The following is a 25,144-nucleotide window of genomic DNA, read 5'->3' as shown; positions in this document are numbered from 1 at the left end:
TATAATAAAACAATAGTAAACAGCTTGCTAACATATTTAAAATATATCAGTACGTACAAATAACAAGGAATAGACTGTTTTTGAATTTAAATGGTCAAAATCAAATAAATAAATAAAAATATTTGTTACTGTTTATTTATACTCAGTGGATCAATTTTTTATATAAAGTTAAAAACCCCCAAAAACAAACAAGAACCTACAAGGAGACCGGAAACTTACCCATTTATGTATTATCATCACCATTTTATGAAGAAACGAACACTAAATCTTGAGAATGACTTACCATTGGTCTTCAATAACGCCATTTAATCCATTACTTTCAAATATACATCAGCCACAACAATTACGTCATACGTGAGATGATTTATTATAAAAAGTTGCCCAGTTTGTTAGAGCATCCGAATGATTTCACATCATTATGAAACAGGTCAGACACTGGGTCAAATATATATATAACATTATAGCTATTTACATATCATACTTCTAAAAGACACAGTTGAAAACATCTGGAGGACCTGTAAAGCATATAGATGTACTGTCTTTTCAATTAAATACAAAAAGCCTTTTCAAACATACAAAACCGAAATGCTTTTGCTTTTATAATTATAGCTTAACCCAAATCTGGCCTTCCCTTCATTTCAGAAAACACATCTGTCTCTCAGAAATAAAGGTGCAAAATCTGTCACTGTACAATTTTGTTCCTAACAAGTCCCTAAAGGTACATTTCAACACTCAAAAAGTACAAATGTGTACCTTATAGTAACTTAAAGGTACAAAAGTGTATTCTAAAGCAGTGTTTCTCTACCACGTTCCTGGAGGACCACCAGCTCTGCACATTTTCCATGTCTCCTTAACCAACCACACAGATTATCAGCTCATTAGCAGAAACTGAGAGACCTGTAATGGGTGTGACAGATAAAGGAGACATCCAAAACATGCAGTGTTGGTGGGCTTCCAGGAACATGGTTGAGAAACACTGTTCTAAAGCAGTGTTTCCCAACCCTGTTCCTAAAGACACACCAACAGTACACATATTCAACCCCTCCCTAATCAAACACACCTGAATCAACTCAACAGAACATTAGTAGAGACTCCAAAACCTTAAATGAATGGATTATATAAAGGAGACATCCAAAATATGTACTGTCGGTGTGCTTTTAGGAACAGGGTTGAGAAACACTGCTGTGAAGGTGTCCAATTTTTGATCTTTATTTCCGAGTGTGTATAAGTGATCCAAATTATGTTCTGAATGGAAAAAAAAAGAGAGAATCTCATTTCCACACACTCTCAAAAGAGTTTATCATTCACAAGCTTAGAAAACAAGACGGATGGAGAACACAGATTTAAAACGGAAGTAAAAGCTGACGTTTATTTATTTAATCGATGGTCTGAACGATGACGATCTGCGTGTGCTCCATCTCGGCGGTGGCTGGGATCTCGTACTGCTCCACCACGTAGCTCACCTGCTCTCCGGGTTCTCCGTGCTGGATGAGCATTGGAGCTTCAGATGCCTCTGCGTGCTGGAAGATCATAGAGGGCTCGCTGCCGTCTGCATGTTGGATGATCATCTGAGGCTCTGCCGACTGCTGGATGATGAGAGACGTTTCTGGAGGCAATATAGGCAGTGGAGGCTCCATCTGAATTTCGTGGTCTTGTGAATCGACAAGAGCTGAACGAACACGCGCGATCAGGCCCTGATGGTCAATCGGGATGTTGAGGGGACACTGCGTCGGGTCGGTTTTGGAAGTCTGAGTCGTCTCTAGTTCTGGAACGACTGCAAAATGATTTTAAAAATATATATTTAGATTGGATATATTACTTTAGTTACAGATATGGGTTGAATGTCTTTTAAAAAAAACTTAAGGGGACATTTTATGCAAAAAAAAAAAAAAAAAAAAAAAAAGCTTTTATAGAGCGTGTTGAAAGTGTGTGAATATAACCAGCTTCTAATGGTAAAAAGGTATTAATTAAATTTTTTATATTCACACTTGATTAAATCAGTCAACAGAATACTTTGATTGACATTCTCCCGTGTCATTATAGGGGGAAAGCCCCACCCATTAGTCTCTCCCTCATTAGCATAGGATGTTAGTCCTGTTTTGAATCTGCCACTATGCTGACACATTTGTAGCTCCACCCACTTTTTGAAACGAGCACAATCTCATTTGAATTTAAAGCCACAGTCACCAAAATGGCACAATTAGGATCAAAGCCTGTAGGGGGCAGTTTCAAAGAGTTAAAACATTATTTGTGGGATATTTTGAGCTGGAACTCCACATACACACTCTAGGAACACCAGAAACACATTTTTTTTTACATTTTGTAAAAAGGAGTTTAATCATTTTAATAATAAAGCTGCGCTACAAATAATGCATATATACAGTTGAAGTTAGAATTATTAGCCCCCCTAAATTATTTTTTCTTTTCTTTTTTAAATTTTTCCAAATGTTTAAAAGAGCAAGGAAATTTTCATAGTTTGTCTGATAATATTTTTTTCACTTGGAAAAAGTCTTTTGTTTTATTTCAGCTAGAATAAAAAGCAGTTTTTAATTTTTTTAAGAACTATTTAAAGGTCAAAATTATTTGCCCCTTTAAGCTATTTTTTATTTTGATTGTCTACAGAACAAACCACCGTTATACAATAGTTTGCCTAATTACCCTAACCTGCCTAGTTAACCTAATTAACCTAGTTAAGCTTTTTAATGTCACTTTAAGCTGTATAGAAGTGCCTTGAAAAATATCTAGTAAAATATTATTTACTGTCATCATGGCAAAGATAAAATAAATCAGTTATTAGAAAAGAGTTATTAAAACTATTATGTTTAGAAATATGCTTTAGAAATCTCTCAGTTAAAAATAAATTGGAGAAAAAATAAAAAGGGGGGCTAATAATTCAAGGGGGTTAATAATTCTTATTTCAACTGTAGTGAAAATTGGTTGAGGGGTATGTTTGGCTTCATGCATTTTTATCTATTATGAAAATAACATTAGGCTTGCTTTTTTAACCAGTTTTTGTGTTTAGATAAAAAATATGATATGTATATTTTGTCAAAATAAGTTTGGGTGAAAGAACAACAACAACAACAACATTAATTAAATATGAACTGAAAAATGTTAAATTAATAGTTCACCCAAAAATGACTATATTGTCATCATTTACTCATCTTTAAATTGTTCTAAATCAGTTTGAGTTTTTTTTTTGTTCTGTAGAACACAAAAGAAGATAATGAAGAATGCTGAAAAAAAGACAACACTGATATCCATAATAGAACAAATAATATAAAAGTCAATATTTACCCATTTCATATGTTTTATTTATTTTGTGTTAAACAAACTGGTTTGGAAAATGTCAAGAGCGAGTAAATGTTAAATGAATTGTAATTTTTGGGTAAACTAGCCCTTTAAATTGGTATTAGCATTATAAACTTATATGTAGCCAATTCTCTTTTGAGTTATGCTTTTAATTTTTTTGTTGCTCCAGATTATTTTCTCTTTGTATTCAGTACAGTACTGTAATACTTAAAACATCTGTAACATTTTAAAAAGTTTTTGAGGGTTATGCCTGGTCTGTTTAAAGTAATATGTAATAATATGTAATGTTAACAATATGTCTTTTAATATTTGATGGTTAATCTGTGAGGAGAATAATACCATCACATTGTATGGTAAAAAAAGAAGAACATTTTTAGAATGTTGAATGTAGAATGTAGGAAAAAAGGCCATAATAAAACAAATACTATGAAAGTCAATTTCTGTTTGGAGTTTGCATGTTCTCCACAGCACGTCACCACAGCGGAATGAACCGCTAACTTATCCAGCATGTTTTACACAGCAGATGCTCTTCCAGCTGCAACCCAGTACTGGGAAACATCCATACACACAATGACACTACGGACAATTTAGTTTGTTTAATTCACTTATGCATGTCTTTGGACTGTAAGAGAAAACCAGAGCACCCGGAGGAAACCCACACAAACAAGGGGAGAACATGCAAACTCCAAACAGAAATGCCAACTGACCCAGCTGGGCTCGAACCAGCGACCTTCTTGCTGTGAGGCGACAGTGCTAACCACTGCGCTACCGTGTCACCCCGTTTCATAATAATTTGATTTGTGTTGAGATACAGGTTTAAAAAACATCAAGGATTAGTAAATGATGACAGAATTGGGTTAACTAGCCCTTTAAATGGGCTCTAGCATTATAAACTTATCTGTGATAAAATCCCTTTTGAGTTGTGTTTTTTTTTTTTGTTTTCCCAGATTATTTTCTCTTTGTATTCAATTCAGTACAGTACTATATAACACACCCGTAATATTGATGCACAAAGACTTATTCTGAGAACTTTTAAGGATGGTCTATTTAAAGCAAGGGTGGCCAAACTCGGTCCTGAAAGGTCGGTGTCCTGCATAGTTCAGCTCCAACTTCCTTCAACATACCTCCCTTGAAGTTTCTAGTATACCTAGAAAGAGCTTGATTAGCTGGTTCAGGTGTGTTTAATTGAGGTTGGAACTAAAATATGCAGGACAATGGCCCTCCAGGACTGAGTTTGGACACCCCTGATTCAGAGTAATATGTCAATTCAAGTCTTTAATTATTTGATGGTTATACTGTGGAGAGAATGATGGACAAAGAAAGAACAGGAAAGAAAGTATTTAACACTTACCATTGTGTTTCAAGATGCTGTGCTTCTTCAAGCTGTATATGTCTGAAAATATGATTCCACACAGATTACAAATTACTTTTCTTGCTCCTACAAGAGAAAAAAACATGTGTTTTTGTATAGATTTTAACTTTTTTCCTGACTGAACAATCTTTCTGAAGATCAATTTAATATCTTGAAAATTTTTTACTACTTTTTTCTTTTCTTTTTTTTCCAATATTATTTTTTAAATCACAAAATATATGCTGGAAAACATATTTTTGTTTTATATTAAACTGTAATCAAAATATTTAAAAGGTGGATTTTTACTTTTATTTCTTAAAATTGCAAGATAAAAAAAAAACATATTTTAAAATGGGAAAACGCATTTTTACCCGGTACATCCTTTGTAAATCAGTGGTGCTACTAAAAAGCCTGTAGTGTATCTACTGGCCTTTTTCTACAGAGTGGTACAGTACAGTACAGTACGGGTCACCTTTATCAGGCTTGTGTTTCCACAGACAAAAGAGTACCAATGGTGGAAGTGGTGTACAACAGTTTCAGTCGACGTCATTCTCGCTCGAGGAAATGTCAAAGTAAATCTGTATTGGTCGTTCACATATTATACGAGAAGCTCTTCTTACAAAACAGATGCTTTATATACACATAAATACTTGTGTATAAATGTTTGTTACTAACTTTTATGAACATGATTTAATTATAACTGCAGATCAATGATGTGTGAAATAGCCTACTGTAAAGTCTGCGATTATATGAAATAAATAAATGCAACATATATAAACACATACAGACCCTTACAGTCACCGATATGTTACCAATTACAGAAAAACTACACACAGCATACATTTAGTCCTTATTTAGGTTGAAAAACACACAACTTATAGCCCACAGTCAGGGCAAACCTCTCATCTGTGTAATCTTCAGCAGCACATGTAGCCTCTTGTTAGAAAGCATTGTCAAAAAATCATTTGCTCCTTTGTTTTTTCACGTTTCACTCTCGCGTTTGTCTGTTTCTGAAAGGATCGGACGTCAGAAGCACTTTATAATCACGCGCATGTTAATTAATATGAGCTCAAGAAAGTTTGTTATTTAAATATAGACGCGCGGTGAGCTCTCTGCAGAATGCGAAGCCGCTCATGCTTTATATAGCCTAGAAAATAATAACAAGGCACAGGGTACCAATTTGTTGTGCTAGGTACCCTTTCAAAAGGGTTCGCTTTTAGGTACCTTTGGACAGTGGAAACGATAAAAGCTTACAGAGCCGTACCATACCATACTGTACCACGCAGTGGAATAGGTCCATATTTAACTAACTAAACCACAGAAAGGTGTATTAAACAAGAACACAATTGAGATTTTCTTTCAAAATATCATTAATTCTTTTCTCATTTCGAAAAGTCAACAAAAAGAAAACCAAATTTACCATTGTGGACATCCATATGTTTCCGAAGTTCACCTGCAGTTAGGCAAGGCTTTCCGCAATCCAAGCATATATACGGAGTCACACCTAAAACATAAATGTATGCATCATTTAAAAACAGCCAGGGGTGTCGATACAGTATTAAATGATTTTAGTTTTTAGTTAGTAAATGACTTTTTTCTGAATTCACCACAAACCCACCCGTGTGTTTCCTGTTGTGTGCGATGAGTGAGCTGGACACCGCGAAGGCCATGCCGCAGGTGTCACAGATGTATGGTTTTTCTCCAGTGTGTCGCCGCTTGTGATACATTAGAGTGCTGGCCTGAGTGAAGCGCTTCCCACATTCTCCACATTCATACGGCTTCTCACCACTGTGCTTCCTGAGAGAAAACAGCAAAAACCACATCTTCATACAAGCGTTTTATTCCACTAATTTATTTATTATTGATATGTGTGCAAACCAGATTATCCAGTAGACTACATTCTGACAAAATAACTTGGAATACAACTCAATAAGTTGTTTATGAATTATTTTCACACATACCGTATGTGAATTTTCAGATTGCTAGATGTGGCAAAAGCTGCTCCACAGAATTCACATTTATACGGCTTCTCTTCTCCATGATGCATGCGGCAGTGATAGACCAGCTGACACTTCTGAGCAAACCGCGCATCGCAGGACGTACAGGTGAAGGGCTTCTCTCCTGAAAACAGCACAGAACATGCATCACTCTACACTCAAAAAATTACTTTTGCTGCTTGTTGTTATCTAAAATGCTAGCTGAAACGACACAATTCTTACGCTTGTTTTGGAACAACTTAATTGTGGAGAACTAGGGCTGTGCGATTAATCGGAATTGAATCGCAATTTAAAACTTGCGATTAGCTAATCGCAAGAGGCTGCAATATGAAACATTTATTAATTAATTTCCCCGCCCGGAGCAAATGCGTGACTGCCCACTGTGTATGATAGACTTACTAACCAATTGAGTGAGCACAGTTTCGTACTACCCAATCAGAATTGCACAACCAAACTATGTGGAACGCCCACAATAAAAAACACAAACAGGACATCGCTTACGAGTAAGATGGTGGCATTTGCCGCTTCAGAAGCATTAAAAGACAATTTTATTTAAAAACAAAACAGTACATCGGTAATTTTGGAATATTTTGATTTTAAAGTCACAGACTCTAAACAAAACGGGTAATTTGTAAGAAATGTTGCCACAGCACAAGGACATACAACAACCAGCACCTAAAAAAGCACCACAGGCTTGCTATAAAGGTGTTTTGCTATATTCAATTGAAAGAATTGCCAGTGACACTCAATCTAATAGCAAGCAACAGTATTGTATCTTGTTGAGTGTTCTGTATTATTATAATCATTATTTTTTGTTTTTATACTAAGCTGCACTATCTCCCTAATTTGAGTTCAGCATGTTTACAGAAAGGTAGTATAAATTCTATTTGTGTTGACTGTTTGCTCTAGTGAAAAATGAGCGTTTCATTTCTGAATTTTTAAAAACAAACTTGAATAAATGCTTAAGTTAAAATTTTTTAAATTCCTTTTTTAAACTAACTCACAGCATTTTAGAAGTAAGAAGCTAAGATAAAGATTATTGAGCTGAAGCTTGACAACAAAATTAAATCGCAAATCAAACCTAAATTGCTAATCTCTAAATTTATATATATATATATATATATATATATATATATATATATATATATATATATATATATATATATATATATATATATATATATATATATATATATATATATATATATATATAAATCTTGCAATTAGATATTTACCCAAAATCACACACCGCTATGTGGAACCCAAAATTTTTTACAGTATACATAAATATATAAGCAAATTTATGGAAAATGATAAATGTTTAAAGTAATATTCTACAGAGGAAAACAATTTCAACCACTAAATTACATTTAATATACAACTATCACTTTCACAGGGTAAACATTTAAAAATGCCACAAAAAATATGCATCAAACAACCGAATCACAGTAATAAATAGCACCTTAAACAGTTGTTGATGAACTCCCTCTACCCAGGTACTTTTTGATGCGCAGCTCAGTTTTAACTCACACTTCAAAGACTTTCACCTATGTAACATTGCGCAGATTAGACCTTTTTTAACAGGACCGGATGCAGAAAGGCTTTATCACATCACGTCTTGATTTCTGTAACTCATTCTTTGGGGATCTACCAACAAGCTCTCTTAAATGTTTACAGTGTATTCAAAATTTCGCAGCACAGGTTGACACACACTTCCTCAAGCCAACATATCACCCCTGTACTTAAGCAACTTCACTGGCTTCCTGGTAAGTTGCGTTTTGATTTTAAGACCCTAGTTTTAACATATAAAGCATTTAACTTTTGACCTGATAACTCTCACCACTCCCACCCACAGTCTTCGTTCTGCATCTGGACCTATGCTATATCAGCCATGCTGTAAACTAAAAACCATGGGTAGTCGAAGTTTTACGTACAGTGTGCGCCTAGGCTACAAAATGGTCTACCCATCAGAATAGGGAATGCCACTTTTCTTGATTGTTTTAAGAAACTTCAAGACTCACCTTTTACCATTGCTTTTAACTTAGATTGATTATTTTGGTAAATTTAATAATTAAATTTTATTGTGGTGTTTTTTTTTTTTTTACTGTTTTTTTATTGCTCTGCTTTGATACTACCTTATAGCGCATTGGGTCTGAGAAAAGCGCAGTATAATTAAAATGTATTATTTTTATTATTATAAGCAAAACTTTAAATGATCGAGTTTGTCACTCACTTTGAAAAAACAAACACTTCAGAGATTAAAAGCATTCGCTGTGCGATAAAGTTATACTAGATTTCAAATGACCCTATAACTGAAGTTATAATACAAAATCTCTGCGTGGGCTTTTGTTTTTGATAAGAAATGATATAGTTAATAATTATCCTGAAGTGTGACATTTTCAAGAACATTATCATTAAGCATTAACTCAATGATTAAGCAGATAAACAAAGGTTCATTTTGAATAAATAACATTTTACCCACAATATTAGGTTCTGTTTTGCCAATGAAAACAAAGCTGGAGCACAACATTTTTGCATCTCGGACCACTGATGTGTTTGCTTTCTCTTTTTGAATCGATGATGTGAATCAATGATCAAAGACAGCAACTTGCACAGTTTCTAAATGAATCAGTTGTTTTCAGCAAATAATTTGAATCATTCAATGAATCACTCATTAAAAGGATAGTTCATCCAAATCTTTGAGTTTCTTCTGTTGAACACAAAAGAAGATATTTTGTAGAATGTTGGAACCATTAACTTACATAGTGTTTGTTCTTCCTACTATGAAAGTTAATAGTTGCAGGTTTACAACGTTTTTCAAAATATCTTCATTTGTGTTTAACAGAAGAAAGAAACTCAAACAGATTTGTAACAAGTTAAAAGTGAGTGAATAATGACAACATTTTCAGTTTTGGGTGAACTATCCCTGTAAGACAACAAATTGCCATCACATACTGGTGGTTTAACAGTCATTTTTTTTAAATCCATGACTGGTCTAAACCAGACAAAACTATACAGTTGAATTGTTGAAGCTTCTTCAAGTTAGAGCCGTACCTGTGTGTATGCGCATGTGTGTCTTCAGCTGGTTGCCCTGTCTGAAGGAGCGCGTGCAGAGCGTGCACTGATAGGGTTTAAGGCCCTTGTGAATGCGCATGTGCCTCCGCAAACTGCTCATCTCAGAAAACAGGTTCCCACAGATGTTACAAATAGGCCTGTGTTTGTCCTGCACCGGTTTCACTTCCTCTTCCCCTGCCCAGTCCTCATTATCATTCTCAAACTCGTCATCCATCTCCTCTTCCTCCTCCTCCTCATCACCTGCTTGGCTCTCTTTCAGCTTTCGACTTAAGATCCTCTTTCTTTTGCTGATGCGGACGCTGTTGCCAGGATTGGACTCTGAATCTTCGGTTCCTTCTTCAGTGTGTTTCTCAGCATCCTGACTGGTTTCTTCGCCAGCTTCTTCTCCGCTGATCTCCACTGAAATAACAGATTCAGGATCTTCAGAAGAAACGGGCTTGCTTCGTGGTCTTCCTCTTTTACGGCCCGTACCTTCGCTGTCTTTCGTCTTCGCCGGTTCTGATCCGTCTTCAGCATTTGTTGTCACGTTCTCAGAGTTTGTATTTTGGTCTTCAGTAGATACCGGTTTAATTCGTGGTCTTCCTCTGCCTCGTTTGAAAGCTGTGACTTCTTCTGGGTTATCTGTGTCATTCTTACCGTCATCTTTTTCACCAGTCTCCTTTTTTTGTTCTTCATTTCCTTTTTCAACTTCTTGATCTTTATTTGCTGCTGGATCATCTTCAACATTGCGAGGGTCTTCATTAGCGGTGGACAGTGGTCTAACCCTGGGACGACCTCTTGGTCTCCCGGATCCTCTGCTTGTTGAGCTGCCGTTTGGACTCATAGCTTGATGTGCTGGCGATTGATCAGTGGAATCAGAACTCAAAGGCCTGACTCTTGGCCGTCCTCTCGGCCTTCCTCGACCTCTTCCTCTGCCGCTCTGAGCGCTGATGGTTTCAACCTCAAACTCATCCTCGTACAGCCTGGTTTTAGGTTTCCTCCCTCTCTTTCCAACTCTCTGAGGGGTTTGGTCGCTGGACGACTGGGCTTCATCCATTGACACGAGATCGTCGCCTGCTCTGTCTTCTCGCAGCAGCTCTCGCTCCTCCACCTCCGAGATCGGCTCTAAAGGCTCATAGTCATCTGGGCTTAGAGGAGATCGTGGATCCTCGTATTCCGCTTGTCTCATGGGCGATCCAACATTTTTTATGTTATCTTGAGATAAAGTGCAGCGAGCCACAACCTCAGGCATCCCAAGATAAGATGCAGCTTTCTGAACGCTTTCGATTTCTTCTCTGCAGACAATGAAGCACAAATAATTATTAATATTTTACATAGAAGCAGTTAAATGTTTAGATAGTTTTGGTTTGTTTTATGCTTTTGAATCTTCGTATGTCCAAAAAAGCATTTGTTTGATCAAAATGTAGTAAAAAAAGTTATATTGTAAAATATTATTACAGTTTTGAAACCCTTTTTTTTAAATTGAGTTAAAGCATTCTCTTGAGATATTTTAAGACAAACTTTTGACAGCTAATATAAATATTGTGCATATATTATATGTATAATATTATGATATAATTATAAAATGTTATATCAATACAGTACTAAACAAATTATTTAGTACTGTATTAAGATTTGGGGTAAATAGGTAATAATTTTCCCTATATAACAAATATTATAGTAATTTATAGTAAATACTACAGTGTTTTGAAACCTACTATAGTAAAGTACTTGAAATAATGCGTTGAAGTAAGTTTTTATAGTTACTATGACGATGCAATAACCAAATAAAAACAAAATATTCAGTAATGCACTAAGATTTAGGGTAAATAGGAAGTATTTTCCCTACTTTAAAACGTATTATAGTTTATAGTAAATGCTACAGTCTTTTTGAACCATACAACAGTAAAGTACTTGAATTAACCAATTGATGTAAGCTTAATGGTTCTTATGGTAATGCAATAACCAAACAAATACAAAATCATTAGTACTGCACTACAATTTAGGGTAAATAGGAGGTATTTTCCCCCACTTTCGTATATTACTTTATTAATTTATAGTTAATGCTATAGTTGTTTTGATCCACACTATAGGAAAGTATTCAATGTGCTAAAGTAGTTTTATTGTTCTTATGGTAATGCAATAACCAAATAGAAACTAAATATTCCATACTGCACTATGATTTAGGGTAAATATGGGGTATTTTTCCCCACTTTAAAAAGTACTATTGTAATTTATAGTAAATACTATAGTATTTTTTAACCATAATATAGTAAAGTACTTAAATAAATGCATTGAAGTAAGTTTTATAGTTCCTATGATAATGCAATAACCAAATAGAAACAAAATATTCAGTACTGCATTACAATTTAGGGTAAATAGGGAGTATTTTTCCCCACTTTAAGTACTATTGTAATTTATAGTAAATGCTACAGTCTTTTTGAACCATACTAAAGTAAAGTACTTGAATTATTCTGGTGAAGTAATTTTATAGTTCCCATGATAATGCAATAAATGATTCAGTATAGTGTAAATTACACTACTATAGTAAAAAGTAAAGTATACTAAAGTATTTACTACATTTTATCAGTTCACTATAGCTAATATTACAGTACAATATATAAAGGTGAAAGTAAACCTGTGCTAATTAAATAGAATATTTACAAGTGAAGAAAACTACAACACAGTGTCAGATTAATATCCACTAGTAAATATAAATTTTTAAATCTATACTTATACTGTAAAACTATATAATCTGTAAAATAAAAAATAAGTTTCATTATTTTACAAGTTTGCAAATTGATAAAACTACACCAACACATATTGAAATTATATCTTAAAATTATTTTAATGTCTATATAAACATTGTGCACTGTATAACCATGAAGATAAATTTCCCCAAACTCACCTGTCCATATTCAGATCTCCGGTGTAAATGTAAGTCAGTAGTTTTTCAAAGATGGCACTGCTCACGCTCTCAGGGTCCAAAGTTATGGTGGGATCCTCTCTTCCAGCATCAACAGACTGTGTGGAGAAATATTCACTAAAGGCTGCCAGAACATTGTGATGTGCTCGATACTGAGCCTGACCTATGGATACTGTGCAGTCACACAGAAAGCTTCTCTCGCGTTGCCTCTTCAGCTGCTCCAGAAGAAACTCACTGTGAGTGATATGTGGCATGACGTGTAGAGGCAAAACCTGCAATATCAAGAACATCTTAATTAGGGCCAAACAGAATCTGCTGACACTTTTTGCTATTTCTGTGCAGAATTTTGTAAAAAAAAAAGAAAAATCTGCGGATTTATGTGGAATGAGTTTGGGAGTATCAAAACCAAAAACTTAATATACAAAAAAAAAAAAAGTTTTATTTAATGTTTACAAATGCAAATCCAGATAGATCCACTTAATTGATAAACAAAGCAAGTCTCTTATCTAATAGATCTACTAAAAGACAGATACGATTACTCTACAAACTGTATTGTAAAAAAATCATCTCCCAATACAATACCGCATAAATCTGCAGATTTTGTAAAAAATCTGCGGATTTATGCAGAATTATTTTGAGGCTATCATTTAGAGTTTTAAGAAACAGTCCAGGAAACTGGCATTCCTGATGTTTGTAGGAAGAGCATTCCAGAGCATATCAGATCACATATATAATCAGGAGCAAAACCATGAACCGCTTTATACAGTGCATCCACATCCGGAAAGTATTCATAGCGCTTCACTTTTTGTTACAGCCTTATTACAAAATGGATAATATTAATTTATTTGCTCAAAAGTCTACACACAATATCCCATAATGACAATGTGAAAAAATATTTTTTGAAATTGTTGCAAATTTATTAAAAATAAAAAACCTCTCATTTCTCATAGGATGCATTCTCTGTCCTCATTGTCTCCCGGGTCTGTTCTTCCAAGGACACCTGGCAAGACCGGTCTCCACAAGAACACAAGTCTGTTCTCTGTTTCTTGGAATTGAGAAACAGCCAGAATGTACCTGAATACTTATGTACATGTGATTTTTCAGGTTTTTATGATTAATAAATTTGCAACAATTTCAAAAATCTTATTTCACATTGTCATTATGGGGTATTGTGGGTAGAATTTTAAGGAAATAAAGGAATTTATCAATTTAGGAAAAGGCTGTAACATCAAAAAATTGGAAAAAGTTAAGCACTATGAATACTTTCTGGATGCATTGAATATTAAAAATCAAGGTTTTAAAAACGATGCGTGACTTAACGGGAAACCAGTGTAATACAGGGGTAATATGAGAACGAGATGAGGTATGAGTTAACACGCAAGCAGCTGAGTTTTGAATATATTGGAAAATCTTAACAGAATTCGCTGGCAGACCTCCAAATAAAGTAAATATTTGTCCCCAAATATTAGTCAATAATATTACTGAAATTAATTTACAAACTTCCACAAGTCTAAATACATGTGGTTTAGGTGAACTGGGTGAACTAAATTAGTGAATGAGTGTGCATAGATGTTTCCCAGTGACGGGTTGCAGCCAGAAAGGCATCCACTGCAACTTATACATTTGCTGGATAAGTTGGCGGTTCATTCTGCTGTGGCAACCCCTGATGAATAAAGGGACTAAGCCAAAAAGAAAACGAATGAATGAACTTAAAAACTGAATAAATATAAATTTATACAAGTAAATAAAAGGCTCAATGATGGCCTAAAAATCTGCGTGTTTCTGCTTGCGCAGATTCCGTGTGGGCCAACTTATAATGTCTGTAGAAATTAAAAATAAAATCCACCAGATGATATTCAAATGCATTTCGTGTGCAACAGAAAAAAAAACATATAATAAAATTGTATCCACTTGGAAGTGAGTACATTTTACTTTTAAGTGAACTATAGCTTTATAATTATAGCTACAATAATTTTGTAGGCATTAAACAATATTACCAAAAGAATTAACTTACCTCACGTAAATGTCTTATGGTCTAAACAACACCCAAAAACCTGTAAATGAAATGAAACACACATAGATGTTAAAAAAAGAGAGAGAACATACATGTACATCATAATGCTAACGTTATATAAAACCAGCGCTAGTTTCAGACTTGACAATATCAGTTAAGATAAAAGTTCCCGCCCATTGCTCAAAAGTTGCCTGCAATAACGAATTTGCTGACAAACTATCATCGTTAATAGGTTACTCAAAATATTGGAATGATCTCAATAATTCTAGCTGTAAAATGTACATTAAAACCGCCACATGCAGTGAACGGGGAATGAATGCAGAGAGGAATGTTTGTAATTTTGACATGCAAAACAAAGGGCTCTTATTTCGAAAATGCTCGATCCGGTAGAGCGCGAGCTGCAGTTCACATGTTCAGTCTATGCATTACAAACACAACGCCGATAATTAATTAAATAATGGGATTAATCATTATAAAGCAGAATTTGAATTTTGAATAAAAATTCAGGTCTCACGTTATTTCGACAGTAGATTAAAATCGCTTTGCTTTGACGGCCATTTTCGAGCTCTTCAAGGGGATTTGGTCGGTGACGTCACATCCTCCCGTATGAATTCTTTCCGGTGTTTGAAGCAAAAAGCAGGTATGACCGTTAGGTGGAGCCAGAAAGACAGAAAGCAGGGCACATGGATATGCCTAAAAGCTCATGAATTCAAGGAGGTAAATACAGTAATTTTACTTCATTGTCGTCCTAAAATGTTAGTATGCTTATGAATTTGAATATTCATATAACGTTAATATATAATAGCATATAAATGCACACTTGTACAGCTACTCAATTATAATTCAAAAAAATAAAAATAAAAAAGAGAAAAACCTAATTTTACCGATCCTTCAGGCCAATAACATTGCACGACTGTGACAAGTTCACTTTTTATAAACATTCATTTGAGTACTTTATTCTTGTAATTAATTTTTATTCTTGTTACAATATTGAGTCACACTATTTCAAATATTGTTATTACATTAGATTTATTGACACTACATTTAATAAATGAAATAAAAATCTATCTATCTATCTATCTATCTATCTATCTATCTATCTATCTATCTATCTATCTATCTATCTATCTATCTATCTATCTATCTATCTATCTATCTATCTGTCTGTCTTTTTATCCATCCGTCCGTTTGTCTGTCTGTCTATTGTGTCTGTCCATCTTTCTGTCTGTCTATCCATTTATCCATCCATCCATCCATCCATCCATCCATCCATCCATCCATTCATCCATCCATCCATCCATCTATGGTGTCTTTCCATCTGTCTGTCCATCTGTCCGTCCGTCTTTCTGTCTTTTCATCTATCTTATTAAAAAAAATCACGTGCATAAGTAATTTTGGCAAGTGATTGCGCTTGTAAAACTCATGTGGTTTTTCTATAAGTGCTATAATAAGGTAAAACAAAATTAATATAAGAAACTATTTTACACATTTATTTTAATTAAAGTATTTTACAGAATAAACTTATATAAAGTACCTATACAAAAATCTTCTTGAATGGCACAAGAATGATCACATTTATAACACAGAAATAAAACAGCATTTTTAAGGATGAAATGGTGTATGAAAGAACTTTAGTATGGAATCCTGAATCGAAACCAACCATGTCTTCACATATAATTAATCATAAAGTGAATTAAAAAGGCAAGTCTGTAATTGTATTAAGTAATCCAACTTATATAACAATACCCGTAGCTGTTTAGTTATACATCATGTCCTTGTCGTTTGTTTATAATAAGCAAAGGGAGAACTCAAGAATGATGCATTAAGGGTCTGACTTCTGCATGTGGGAATGTCACTGATCATCAGTTTAGTGACTGTGGTCATCTGACCCAAATTAGTATGTGAAATTATGTCACTGTTTTAACACAAAAGGTCTACGCAAAATCGAAAATACCAAATAAACAGATACTGGCTCACTTTGACAGCACACACCTCATCTATGCAGTTCTGCTCCCATGATTCCTATTTACATAATCATCTGCCTCTTGTTACAACACAATCTCAGGTTGTTATTAGTGTGTCCTCCTCCCGTGCCTGCATATGGTCATTGGAGCAGCACACACTCAACACCTTCAGCTCTGCGCTCAATAACACACAGGTATCTATTCACTTTGCATTGATCTTATGTCTGTTTTGTCACGTATTTTTGTCACATATTACCCTTTACTGTAGTGTGATATTTGATCATAATTCTAATAATATTGTATATAATGTGGTGTGCATATTCATAATGTTTAATTTGTGTGTTGTGTAACTGTCTGAAGTTTTTTTTGTCTGCAGATAACTTTACCTATGATTTTATTCTAATTTTTAAATACAATTTAATTCATTTTTAAGAAAAGAATTGCTGTAAATTTAGTTAATAGCCAATGATACTTTGTTTTTGTAAATGTAATGTAATTTTATTACTACCCAAGTAATACCCAAAACCAAGTTTTATAAATATAAGTGATAATCGAAAGCTTTCGTAACACACACTTTTATAACACATAGCAAGTACACATGTGACAAGTGGCATGTGTATTTGTGGCGAATTGTTATAGAAACAAGTCCAACAAGTCTGACAGGTTTACTTTAAAAAATCCAGCCTTTCTTCACAAAAGATTGGTTTTAGAAAACACACACACTTGATAGGCTATATTCTTTTTTTAGTGAATTGAACTGTAAAAGGAGCTTTTCACAAAGAGAGACATGAAAAGAACACATCAAGTTCTCTTGAGACAAGAACAACTTGTTATTAGATAATATTTTTCTAGTAATATTGGTAAGAATGAGATAAAAAAAATGTAGCACATTATTGCAAATTAGTGGCTTATCCATACAATTTCAGTAATTAGGAAAGTAAGCACAAAAGTCTCACAGCTAATCTAAATAACATTGGGGTGTGAGAAAATCATACAGATCTGTATGAGTTAACTAATAATTCACCCAAATTTTAATTAGTTATGAGATTGCTTAACACAATTGTGCCCAAAAACCTTCAAAGAGATTAATTTCGTTAAATTGTTTTTAGAAAAATTCTGTCATTATTTACTGAGCCTTTACTTGTTCCAAACAGTTCACTTCTTCTGTTGAACACAAAATATGTTGAAAATAAAAAAGATATTTTGAAAAATGTTGGAAAACAACAGTAATGGACGTCCATAATTTTCTTTTGTTTCTACTATCGATGTCAGGGGCTGAGATTTCCCAACATTCTTCAAAATATCTTCTTTTGTGTTCAACAGAAGAAAAAACTCACTAACAAGTTTAGAACCGCTTGAGGGTAAATAAATGATTTGAAAATTTAAATTTCCCTCGCAATATCATACAGTCCATGAATACACATACATTAGAATCATGTTTAAACCGCATGTTGACACAAAGTTTGTGCATTTAGTTTAAAGGCCTAGAAAGCCTTGCATATATGGTGTATCCATGCCAGCATATTTGAATGTAGAAACAGAAAGCCAGGCATGTAAACCAACCCTTACTGTAATTAGATAATGGCATGTTATGCAAATTATACCATGCCGGTGGAAAACAAATATCCATTTAACACTGTGGCAAATCATTGTCATTATATCTAAATGACTAATGCATCTTGTGCTCATCACACAACACAGGTTTTGTCAGGATGAAGGCCGGGATTGTGTTCCTCATCCCTCTTCTGTTCCCCCTGGTCTCCGCTCAGGTCTTTCGATGGGGGCCCTGCCCAACACCAATGGTTCAGCCTAACTTCGAATTAGACAAGGTAGGTTAGTTTGGTTTGGACCAATCAAATAAAATGTTGGATTTAGTTCTGGTTCACTTTTTAACTTTCATGTTTAAAGCCAAATCTAAAGAATTTATTAACCTTAAGGCTTTTATTTTTAGACAAGATTGTGCTGAACAACACACTCATTGCTTTTACACTCTATTGTTATCAGTTATTTTTACATGCTGTCTGGAACACTCACTTATGATTGGTCAGTGGCAACAATTAAAATGTATTATTCCCAGTTAACAACCTCTAAATAAGGCAACCTCATCTGGGAACTTCAAATTACTTTGACAGTTGGTAAATACATTCACAGTTTAAGGTTCATATCAATAAACTTAGCCTACATCCACATACAGGGTTCATACAGTCATGGAAAACCTGGAAAAGTCATGTAATTTTTGACATGGCATTTTCCAGGACTGGAAAAGTTTGGGAAAAACAGAAATACCCACAAAGATTTGGAAAAGTCATGAAAAACAGTTTTCTGTACACTTGAATACAGGTTATTTACTTATTTTCTGTCCTTGGCCAATCACATACTCTCACATTATTAGTGCAATGTAAGCATTATCAACATTTTATTTTACTGAGATGTAAATATAAATTGAAACTAAACTGTTGCGTGTTTTGTGATATGCAGCTGCTGTAATAAATTTGAACATGCACTGTAGAAAAGCAGTAAAAATGTGTATGAATTCTGCACGTCTGTCACGGCATGAGTTTTGACTGTTTTGAACTGTTTGGCACCGTCTTCTTGTAAATAAATAACACGTATGTAGTTCTATGCTTCATTCAGCCAGTTTCGTTTCTGTCAGTTTTCCTTTTTTGACGGTTTGGCGCCATCTTGTGACTGAATAGTGCGCATGTTTGTGCAACGTACTTCAACAGCTGTTTTCGTTTCTGTCAGCTTTGCTTTTAATTGAATAATTAATAAACTATTACACCTCAAAACATAATTTTTTTGTGTCTAATTTTTATGTTTTGTGGAAAGTAGCCGAGTAATAAGCTGGATAAAATACATTCAGGTGGTTGTTTTCACAGAATGAAGTCCTGGCTTACATTGTAAATAAAATACTGGGTTCCACATAATTTCTTCATGCTGTTTCAACCCAAACCGATTAAGTTAACTTAATAATGTTTACTAATTTATCTGGATTAACATAAAACAATTAACTTGTCCACAAAAAATAAGAATTGTGTTGTTTCAACTCATTTTAAATAAGTAGTTTGAACAAGCATTTTTTTTTTTGAGTGTACAACAGTTAAAAAAACATACAACATACAACAGCTGATAAGCCTGTCAGGATTTATGCTGCGATAACATGCTCCTGAATGTACTTTATCCCTTATATAACAAATGAATAAAATATTTAAACATTTTCTGGAATTTTATCAGATTGACAAATATTCAAATCATCTACAAAGTGAATGTGTTTTCGCTGCCTGCATTCAGCTGTGAATTGAGCATTGTTATAACAGCATCCTGAAACAATGTGTCTTATGCTTGTTTAGAGGGTTTTGCCCTGTGCTGTACTCACATTTTCTTCAGTTCATTTAAGTTTGTTCAGAAGCAAATCAAGATCCATCTTTTACTAGTCTGCTTGTTTGGTCCACACAATATTTTAGATGGCAACATTCATGTTGACCTGCACTTATTTATATTAGACACTAGTATATTATTTAATTATTACTAGTAAGTAGTCACAACTTGCTGCTATTTTAAGGGCTGTGGTAGATTTCCTTAAAAAAATCTATTGAAAAGCAGTAGTATCTATTAGTAGCTAATTTTCCTTTTTGATTGAACCATGGCTTTGCTTTTCGTTTCAAGTATCTTGGAAAGTGGTATGAAATCGAAAAGCTCCCAGCATCCTTTGAGAAAGGCAAGTGTATTGAGGCAAACTACATGCTCAGACCTGACAAGACCGTCCAAGTTCTCAACATTCAGACATAGTGAGTCATTTATTAACCAAATCAAATCAAATTTTAAATCTATATGTTGTCACCTTTGCTTATTGGTGTGTGTTTATATATAACAGCAAAGGAAAAATCAGAAAAGCAGAAGGCACGGCAATCATCCAGGATATAAAGGAGCCGGCTAAGCTCGGAGTCAGTTTCTCCTATTGTAAGTTATTGAATTTAATTGTGTGTGATTCATTTTTCAAACATCAAAAATTGACCGTCTCTTTTTTTTATTTACAGTCACACCTTATGCCCCATACTGGATCCTGTCCACTGACTACAACAGCATATCTCTAGTTTATTCATGCACTGATGTTCTGCGGCTGTTTCATGTGGATTACGCCTGGATATTGTCACGATCCCGCTTTCTGCCTGCAGAGGCCGTCTATCATGCCAAAGAAATCTTCTCACGTGATAACATCGATGTGAGCAAAATGTTTGCTACAGATCAGCAAGGATGTGATAATCCCATTTAAACAGCAAAGGCTAATATATACATTTATATTTCAGAGAACGAGAGAAAATGGCTTGAATTATGATTATAAATATGTTTGTGTTGCGTAAAATCTAACACATAATATATGCTCTATACAGAGTTTTGCACTACCAAAAATAACAAACATTAGCTATTTGAAGTTCTCTTCTATGTCTTTCCTTAATTTTAATAAACAGTTGTTTATTTGTGAATACACTGGAGTCTTGTTCTACACAGTTAAATAGATATGTACTGTATATACCATAGATAAATGCTGGGCCTTTCTAAATGCTTTGTGGAGTTTGGATTTCTATGGAAATAATAATACATTAAATGAAATGATGTTAAAATGCTTATTTTGATGTTTATGTGTTGGATGAGGCATCTTATTAGTGTCTGCACCAAATGCAATTGACAAATGTGCTTTTATATTTATAGAAAAATATGAAATGCAAGTAAAGGGTCTATTGATTAAAAACAAATGTCAAAAATATTTTATCATCGTTCAGTCTAACCTTTATATAAAAAAATAATCAACATATTCATCCTCACACTAACTTTAGCTTAATTTTAAATGATTAAAAACTGATAAATGTGCAAAGCCGATAGTGGATTGAAGGATAGTTAGAAGGTATTTAATAGATAATTAATTATTAGAGTCGGGTGGCACAGTGGGTAGCACTGTCGCCTCACAGCAAGAAGTTCACTGGTTCAAGCCCTGGCTGAATAGGTTGAATTTCTGTGTGGAGTTTGCCTGCTCTCCCTGGGTTTCCTCCTGGTGCTCCAGTTTCCCCCATATGTCCTAAGACATGCGCTATGGGGGAATTGGGTAAGCTAAATTCATTCATTAATTCATTTTCTTGTTGGCTTAATCCCTTTATTTATCTGGGGTCGCCACAGCGGAATGAACCGCCAACTGATCCAGCAAGTTTTTACGCAGTGGATGCCCTTCCAGCTGCAACCCATCTCCGGGAAAGTAAGCTAAATTGTACGTAGTGTATATGTGCGAATGAGAGTTTATGGGTGTTTCCCAGTACTGGGTTGCAGCTGGAACGGCATCCGCTGTGTAAAACATATGGTAGATGAGTTGGCGGTTCATTCCGCTGTGGCGACCCCAGATTAATAAAGGGACTAAGCCGAAAAGAAAATGAATAAAGTGTCAGGAACAATCCATTTAGCTCTTAAATCAGTTAACTTGTTTGTGTTTCAAAATATCAGTCTTTTTAAAATGTCCACTATAGTGGACAACAGGACCATCTTAACGTAATTAATGACTGCATGTTGTAGGAGGCAGAACTGAAACAGAAAGGATACTTTATAGTTGAGGGAGACTCTGACTTAAGAGTTTGACAATTAGAGAATTAGAGACTATTAGAGAATGACAATAAGTTTTAAATCGCTTTTATGTTGAATTAGTTTTGGATTAACATCACTTCCTTTTTTTGAGTTCGGCTCTTTTTCAGATTAATGTGTTTCAGGAATTTTAAGACAAAAGGAAAAAAAAATGGCTTTTGTTTAGTTTTTATTACATTAACATTGGATTAATATCCCTTTACAGCTATATCCTGTACAGTTTTGTTGTCTGAGTTTGGTGGTCGTTTCGAACTAAAATGGTCCTGTGGTCTACTACAGTGGACATGCTGTAAAATTAAAAATAAAATTAATGTAAAAAAAAATTGTAGAACCATGTTTTTTTAATCTCAAAGGATGTAGGAAATAAAAGACAAAAGAAAAGAAAAAAATTATTTGGGTCTTACGAGGATAAAACTACTTCTGTTGTAAACATGACAAGATTTAATAGTAGATAATGTATTTCTACACAAATAGATATATTAGTGGGTGTCTTCTGATTTGAGTGTGTTGATGCTTCAAATTAGAAGGATAAACTAGTATGAACAGTGCATCATGCTTAAGGTGGGTTTTGATGATGTAGATTTAGTTTGGGAGGGGACAAAGTTTCCTAAATTGGGGTCCAGTCTGCAAAACCAGTGAAACACAACATCTTCTCAGCTCCAAGAAAAGAACATACCTCATACAATCAACTGCCGAGGAGGTAATGTTATTTCCAAATCAATCGGCAATATGTTTTTAATGAAATGGATGCATGAATATAGTTTAGCATGCTTATTTTTCAAGCTCACATCTCTTGTAAAATTTATTTAGTATATAAACTTCTTTTTTTTCAGGCAAGAATGAAGAGGAGTATGTTTTTTTGTGTTTTTCTGCTATGTTTTCTTGCAAATAATCTCAGTGGTAAGTAGTTCAAATTACTCGTATTACTTTCATTATCATATTTGTTTTCAAAGCCATGTCATGTTTCCGGAAAAAGATAGCATATATTATGACAAATTTTATTAACTTATGTTAAATATAAATGTAGAATTTTTAAATAAAAACTGCAAAATTTTACATTTATATATATATATATATATATATATATATATATATATATATATATATATATATATATATATATATATATATATATATAAGCAATATTTATATTATATTATATATATATATATATATGTATATATGTATATATGTATATATATATATATATATATATATATATATATATATATATATATATATATATATATATATATATATATATATATATATAAATGCAATGAAGGCTTGAGCTGTGTGTTCATCAGGAATAATATTTGAGGAGGAAACTCACACATTTCCTGAATCCCTCTGGAGATCCTCAGTTTTCTATGGATGAATCAGCTCTTTGTTAGGGAAGATTTCAGATTTTATTCACTTTCTTTCATTTTTCGCCTTTCACAGATGCCAGAGTCATTCCTGAAGGAGGTAAACAGATTATTTACAACTTGTTTACACACCATTTGCTGTGCTATATTAATAGAGTAATCCATTGATTTAAGACCTGATTATAATGCTTTTATTTGAACAAATTACTGGATTGATTGTCATGTTTGTGCTGGTTTGGTAATTGTATTCACTACATTAACATTGTTGGGGTGTTTGAGAAGACAAAGAGGCTCATTTTAACATGATTTCTGCAGTTACACATCCGCAATTCAGGAATGCAATGAATACACAAGCTCTATTTTTGCTCTCTCTCTCTCTCTCTCTCTCTCTCTCTCTCTCTCTCTCTCTCTCTCTCTCTCTCTCTCTCTCTCTCAGTACCCTATGAAAATCCCCCGGCTGTTCCCTACTGGTCATATTCCACCTCGGATTTCTGGAACTATGTGGAATATTTCCGCAGCATTGGGGCCTACGACCAGATCAATCAACTGGCCAGAACTTTCTTCGCCCATCAGCATCTGGGAGACACCCTGGGTTATGAAGTGGCTGAGCAGCATGAACATTAAAAGTGTCACTGTATAACTACTAAACACCATTTACAGACCTATAATGATGAATATTGTGCCCTATCCTTAAACATATTACTATAAACATGTATAAATCTGTCAATGGTTCATTGTAGTGTGTTTAACTGCTTAGTATTGCATGATTGAGTTGTTGACAAATGCAGTAACAAATGTATGGAATAAAACCATAAATGTAAATCTGATGTGATAATATTACTTTAACACCAACACTATAGTACACTAACAATCATGAGGACCAGTTCTCCAACCGGGCCAGTGGGACCCGTTTTCGAGCCGGTCACATTTTGACGTTACACAATTAATGAGTCGATTTGGGAAATCGATTCATTAGAGCAATTTGTTCTAAAGAATCGGATCCTGTCTTTGAAACATTGAACTAAATAAAAAATATTCAGCCTCATTTCGCTGTTTATGTCGGTGCTTTATTTTACGAACAAATGATTCATTTCTAAGTGTTTAAATGATTTATAATTGTTAAGACATATGTAGGATGATAATCAATTTATTTAATTATCCAATATGTTGGCTGTAGACAGTATAGAGTAAGCTTTTAAAATAAATTATAATTACTATTCCATGATTATTTGAATGATTTAAGCACACACTTGCATTTCGTATTATTCTTTATGTAAAATAAATTATATTTTGTAAATTTAACTTAACATGGACACTGAAATGTATATTTTGTTAAATCAGTAGCTAAAGTTTTCCAGAAGAAATAGGGTTAAAAATAAAGATTCGATTCAAAAGCGTCAGTTCACGAATCGGATCGAGAATCAAAACACCACCGGAAAGAGAGAGACGCGCTGAAGGGATTGTTTTGGTGAATGTAACAGCGAGCTGAAAACAACATATTTTCCGTTCAAATTATCATCTAATTTTCACCGAT

General features: G+C 34.0%; 4 protein-coding genes across 12 annotated transcripts in view; 3 read left to right on the top strand and 1 right to left on the bottom strand.

The window, feature by feature from the left end:
- Positions 1-343: 343 nt before the first annotated feature.
- mynn (myoneurin) lies at positions 344-15,253 on the bottom strand. Of its 9 annotated transcripts, none has more exons than XR_015524304.1 (11): positions 15,169-15,253; positions 14,655-14,694; positions 12,804-12,912; positions 12,623-12,738; positions 9,715-11,009; positions 6,625-6,784; positions 6,282-6,460; positions 6,084-6,167; positions 4,664-4,750; positions 1,181-1,774; positions 344-1,002 (listed from the first exon to the last, which is right to left on the bottom strand). XR_015524304.1 is itself a non-coding variant. In XM_087308169.1 (10 exons), exons 4-10 carry the CDS (start codon positions 12,628-12,630, stop codon positions 1,377-1,379), a joined length of 2,211 nt encoding a protein of 736 aa, XP_087164295.1. In that variant the 5' UTR covers positions 12,631-12,738; positions 12,804-12,912; positions 14,655-14,694; positions 15,169-15,253; the 3' UTR covers positions 344-1,376. The 9 variants fall into 9 exon arrangements, 4 of the variants coding, with proteins under 4 accessions (XP_087164295.1, XP_087164296.1, XP_087164294.1 ...); XR_015524305.1 differs by having other exon boundaries at positions 4,664-4,705; XR_015524302.1 differs by having other exon boundaries at positions 12,623-12,912.
- Positions 15,254-16,748: 1,495 nt separating this feature from the next.
- Positions 16,749-21,240, top strand: apodb (apolipoprotein Db). Its single transcript, NM_001037695.1, is given in 5 exon segments — positions 16,749-16,812; positions 18,320-18,447; positions 20,285-20,406; positions 20,493-20,578; positions 20,656-21,240. Coding segments are annotated over 4 exon segments (561 nt in total). The 5' UTR covers positions 16,749-16,812; positions 18,320-18,330; the 3' UTR covers positions 20,892-21,240.
- A 1,640-nt stretch (positions 21,241-22,880) lies between these two features.
- otos (otospiralin) lies at positions 22,881-24,652 on the top strand. The gene is made up of 4 exons (NM_001302628.2): positions 22,881-22,943; positions 23,077-23,143; positions 23,687-23,710; positions 24,047-24,652. The coding sequence occupies exons 2-4, from the start codon at positions 23,083-23,085 to the stop codon at positions 24,232-24,234; spliced, it is 273 nt and encodes a 90-aa protein (NP_001289557.2). The 5' UTR covers positions 22,881-22,943; positions 23,077-23,082; the 3' UTR covers positions 24,235-24,652.
- Positions 24,653-25,013: 361 nt separating this feature from the next.
- Positions 25,014-25,144, top strand: part of cops9 (COP9 signalosome subunit 9) — a 4,312-nt gene continuing 4,181 nt past the window's right edge. The window contains 1 exon segment of the mRNA NM_200847.2: positions 25,014-25,144. This exon segment is cut by the window's right edge and continues 86 nt beyond it. The gene's annotated coding sequence lies outside the window, so the exon portion shown is untranslated.

This window comes from Danio rerio, chromosome 24 (genome assembly GCF_052040795.2).
Source record: "Danio rerio strain M-AB ecotype USA chromosome 24, GRCz13ab, whole genome shotgun sequence".
In the NCBI taxonomy this organism is placed as follows: Eukaryota; Metazoa; Chordata; class Actinopteri; order Cypriniformes; family Danionidae; genus Danio; species Danio rerio.
The sequence above is the reverse complement of the archived record's forward strand: the minus strand, read 5'-3'. Positions and strand labels throughout refer to the sequence as shown.